Source organism: Triticum urartu, chromosome 6A (genome assembly GCF_056163025.1).
Source record: "Triticum urartu cultivar PI428250 chromosome 6A, HENAU_Tu73, whole genome shotgun sequence".
Classification (NCBI taxonomy): domain Eukaryota; kingdom Viridiplantae; phylum Streptophyta; class Magnoliopsida; order Poales; family Poaceae; genus Triticum; species Triticum urartu.
Genome location: NC_141878.1, coordinates 90,171,403 through 90,176,611, shown reverse-complemented (window position 1 = coordinate 90,176,611; position 5,209 = coordinate 90,171,403). Strand labels below are relative to the sequence as shown.

General features: G+C 45.4%; 1 protein-coding gene across 1 annotated transcript; it reads left to right on the top strand.

Moving 5' to 3' along the window:
• Positions 1-1,255: 1,255 nt before the first annotated feature.
• Positions 1,256-4,995, top strand: LOC125514058 (uncharacterized). The gene is made up of 3 exons (XM_048679309.2): positions 1,256-1,595; positions 2,904-3,168; positions 4,251-4,995. Exons 1-3 carry the CDS (start codon positions 1,491-1,493, stop codon positions 4,568-4,570), a joined length of 690 nt encoding a protein of 229 aa, XP_048535266.1. The 5' UTR covers positions 1,256-1,490; the 3' UTR covers positions 4,571-4,995.
• Positions 4,996-5,209: the final 214 nt, after the last annotated feature.

The following is a 5,209-nucleotide window of genomic DNA, read 5'->3' as shown; positions in this document are numbered from 1 at the left end:
ACAAAGTTTAGTTCTTAATTAAAACTTTGACTTCTAACGCCCTCTAGTTGTTTTTTGAGGAATCCTTTATTTAACATTGTTTTAAATTTCATTTCTCTATTTGACACTATAATTTTTCTTTATCTACCAAGTCTACATTTTTGTTCTCTTTGCAACACTTCCCGTCATTTTTGGCTACTAACGGTGTTGAATGACATGAAAATACAATTTTACCCCTAGCGCGACTTGTGATTAGAATAATTTACCAAATCATTAATTTTCCCATCATCTTTGACGCCAATGAACCCACTTAAATTAAAAAAACATGCACATAATTCATATATTGAAATTAAATTCTAAAATTTGGATTTCAATTCAAAAATTGGGCAAACCCCCTCCCTTGCCAAAATTTAATTTCCATGAAATAGAGTTTGACTCCACATTTGCAGTGCTAACAAGATGGACATGCAACTAATGCAGAGGCTAATAACCCAGCCGAGCATCCAGCTGCGCCCGCTGCAACGCCATGGCCCAACCCATGTGCGACCGTACCGTCCTCTACCGTAGCCGTGATGTCACCCTCCACCACAGCCACACATGGGGTCGAGCACGCCACATCTCTGCCGTACGACCCCTGCATCTGAGTCGCCGCCCTTTGCCATACCGTCTTCAGAGCGCACCGAAGTGACATGGAGTGACTTGTACGCAACCACGCCATCGCTCGCGGGTGCCCAATCTGCAGCCCATCCTTGGCCACCCTCCGCAGCGGCTTCACCATCCATTACACACCGCCTCCTGCGCAGTCGCCACCACCGCTAGGAGCTGGAGGATTTGTGCCATCGCCGCCACTTGGTAGGGTTTGGGGAATCGAACGAGGAGAGAGATGAGTCGTGTCGGGAGGAAGAGTGCCGATTCGGCCTTTTTCCGTGCAGTATAGACAACGACAATTTTGTCCATCTAAAAAACAGTGACAAGAATTAAACGGTAGAAGCTAATAGAATGACGAAAGTTTCACAAGGGGCATGAAATTTAGATTTAATGTCAGATATAAAGAAGAAACAAAATTTCGGTGTGAAATCAAATAGAGAAACAAAATTTAAAACGGTGTTAAAAGAAGAATTTTCTCGTGCTTTTTGTCGCACCACGACAGCGAACGAGAGCCCACAGCTGGGCCACGGCGCCGCAGCCAATCGAGGATGCCAGCCCCACCTGCAAGCGACAGAAAAAGACAACCCCACCACGTTTTCCAGAACGTCCTCCACCAAGCTCGAACCGACCACAGCCCACCCCACCCGTCCCGTCCCCTCAAACCAACGCACGAGCGAAAACGAAACCCTCTCCAGGATCCCGCGAAGCGAACTCCCCCCTCTTCCCTCTCCCGCCGCGCCCCCAAAATCCGATCGGCGGCCACCCCGCCGGCGGCGCCCAATCCTAGCGGCCAGGGGTCGATTCGAGCCAGCCCCGCGAGGAATCCGAGGGATTCGAGGCGGATTTCCTCCGGGGTAGGAAGGATGATGATGGGGTTCATGATGGGGAAGAGGAAGGAGCTGGAGCAGGTGGTCGACGGCCTCTGCGACTTCTCCCTCTCCGGCCCCGCCGCCAAGTGCCGCCGGCTGGTGAGCGCCCCCCCGCATTCTCTCCCCTTTCTCGCGCGCCTCTGCTTGCTCGAGCTCCCGTCACGCGTCCCCTGCTTGCGCGCAAGCGGTTACGCTTCCAGTCGATGCTTCTGGTGCAGTTCATGCTCGGATCTGTCGTTTCAGATTGGGCAATTTTTTTCCAGCTCTGCTGGTTGGTTGAAGTAGCTGCTGGCTCCGTGTGCATGCTAGGTTTGCTACTGGCTGGGTGGAGTACATCTGTTGTATCAGGTGGTGGTTTGGTCTTCAGTGCATGCTGGGTGCTAACCACCCTGTAGACTTAGTTTTAGCTAGTGGTTCATGTGTATTGCTAGATGGATACCAGTTTGTGTGGCACTTTGGCCGGCTGCCTCGACGTTGTGCTTCTACTGTGTTTTGAGAAGCATGGTGAATGCGCTGCTTAATTGGTTGTTACTTATCTTGCATGTGCTTCATTTCTGTCATATATTAAACAGATTCGGGTAGGAGTTGCTAGAGGGCACCGGCATGTGGTTTTATGAAGTTTATGTATGATAAATGTAGTGGATGAGCTGGTTTGTTTGATGAATAAACCTCCAGGTAGTGTCATGCTACTGTAAACCTCCAGGTAGTGTCATGCTACTGTATTTTACACAATTACAAACCCAGAGAATTAAATTAATGTAATGGTTTAGATTACCTGGATTGCACTTCAGTTCATCGCCACACTTACTATCTTTCTATCTATGCTAGTATGCCTACTGTCAAGCCCATGGGCTGTGTCAGTGGCTATACATAAAGCAGTTCCATCCATGCATTTGCTTGATCGATTATATATTGTAGAGTTGCAGTCAATGGCATGCTTAATCTCTGCGTTACCTTCTCTTTACTGCTTTACAGTTAATTTAAGTGACTTTTCTTGCTGCCCTTTCAAGATACTTTTGCAATTAACATCATCTTTTATGGCTCAAAATGTTTCACTGGGATAGCTCATTTGATTATATGCAGTTATGGATATACTTTGATAGCAAGTGTTATTTCTTTATCTGTGCATTTACCAATGCATGTCCTCTGTTGGTATGAGCTTCAGCATTGTAAACGTTTATTGAGATATTCTGCTTAATAAACATATTGTTTCCTTGCATTCAGTTTAATGACCAGTATTAACGGCAAGTTACATTAGGAAGTGCATATGCATGTTGCATTTTTCAGTGCTTCTGTCTAAATGAGCATTCTTTCACTACAGGGTTTATCTGTTGCTGCAAGTATTTTATTCAGACATTTCTTGCACCTGTTACATTTTGCTGAATAAATGTTGCTTATTATTTGAAGGACCCTGGTCTCCCACCTATTTTGGAAGAAGAACCACCGTGTCCTTCCATCCCATATCAACATCAGATGCTAGGAGAGGAAATCAACAGTGGTGCTAACATGCCCATTGTGGAAGATATGATAGAAGTTGCCATGCCATCTCATCTGTCTAGCGAGGACAAGGCACTTGTTATATACAAGCCAGTAAACAAGCCTACCCTCTTTGGTCTCAGTATCGCAAACCCTTCAATCATAGTCAGTTCAGACTTGATACGTGGATTAAAGAGTAAGTCGATTATGATCAAACTTTCATTATATTTGTATTTGTCTTCTTATGCATGTTACTATTTATAATACTGCAGTACTCACATTGTGCATGTCTAACATGTTCTGGGTCAAATGTCATGTATAACAGCAGTTATTGTATCAACATTCTGTAAGCATGACGAGAGTGTTACATTCACGCCTTAATAAATAAGTTAGTGAGGATTTGAGGCTAGGTTTTAGATAGAAATCGGAGAGGTAGAAGAACAGACAAGAGGTGAGGCATGTAGAAGGTGAGGCAGTTGCGTGCTTCTGTTCTGTTCGATCTCTCTGGCTCTCTCTGATTTCGCTGCGTAGGGGCCAACTCACCACAAAGTCCTCCAAGGCCTGTGTCGCCACTCTGTCCCATTACTGTCACACACACAGCCCATAACAGTAAGAAACTGTGGCATAATACTTCCAGTGGTGCTATATGCAAGTATGCACAGAACTGTAAAGGTCCAAGTGTTTTGTTGTGCCATGTAGCTAGTGCATATGAACATAACTGGATTCCTAAATGAAACATGGTTAAAGGGGGAGGTTCCCTCCATAACTGTACTCTGTTAGGTAGAAATGAGGCACCCTGCGGAGGCTGTGCCTCGAACGCCAGTGGTCGAACTCACAGGCGTGTGCTCTAGCCAACTGATAACAGCTTGGTCCTCATAACTCTGGATTCCTGTACACATGTTTCCTCCCATGCAGTTTCATCTCATATGCATTGCCTATTATTGGGAGGTAAGACGACGGTCAATTCTAAAGAAAACACATTCTGCATGTTGATACATTCGGGCCCTGTTGCACAGCATGATGTGCTTCATACGGCTTTTCTTTTCTTAGTATTCTCGTTGCTAACTTGTTTGTCCCCTGTTGTGCTAGATTTTAGCCATACATGCTTTTCAACAGTTATCTTATTCCTTTAGTTTTTGTTTGGTCTGTTCTCTATACTTTGAGCATGATTGGGTTGGGTCCCGTTTTCGACAACCTTCCTGTTTGCGAGCCACGTAATATTTGTCTACTTGTCTGTTGATGACATATAACCCCATCATTTTCTTTCTCGTCTCTCAGATCAACCTTTCAATCAGGGGAACTGTCATGGGCTGGAGGACAATTCTCCTGAGCGCAGCAATTGCTTGGCCTTAGTTCCTTGGTCGCCACAGCGGATTGCCATGACATCTGATTGGTCCGCATCCCCACCAGAAAGCACACAAAATGTTGAAGAGCCAATGGACGCTGATGAGACAGAAGTTATTTCTATGGACTTTGAGGAAGCGCCTCAAGCAACTCCGAGGGGAATCGACGTGGATAACATTCACCAGTGGCACCAGCACTGCATGAACCCGCCATCGCTGCCAAACCCGTCAGCGCCAGTCATGTGGTCGTGGTGACAAATCTGGAGATGTCGGCCCCCTTAACCGCAGGTTACTTACACACGAAGGATGAAGAAATTCCTATAGCTGGCCTCCACCGGAAGTGTATGTCTACTTTTGATGGATTGAGAAATGATTGCTATGTGCATAATAGTCCCTCTTTAGCATAGTTCTGATCTTCATCAGTAACGTCAATAGACTTCTGTGTTAGAAACGTCCCTTTTACAGCTACATGACTACATCGTTGGACTTGTGTGTTAGAAACAGCCCTGTTACCGGCTTACTGTTGGCGCCCCCAATTTAATTTGATCTGGTATTGTTGTTGCAACATGTTGGTGCCCTTTGCAGCTATTCTTGCAAAACTTAGCTTGCATTGTGGTTGAGACCACGGAGTATGGCCATGTCTTGATGATGTTAGACAAGTTAATCTATATATGGGACAATGAAGGGGCTCAACTCGTATGTACTCCCTCTGTAAATAAATGCAAAACAGTGATCTAAAACGTCTTATACTGTTTATTTACAGAGGCAGTACATTTCATCAAGCTTGCATTGAAATGCACTTGTGCGTAAATATGAGCAACATGGTTAAATTGACGTCCGCTGACATCTTGATTGTGGAGGTGCCTCTGCACAATCTGATTCCGTAGCCATCGG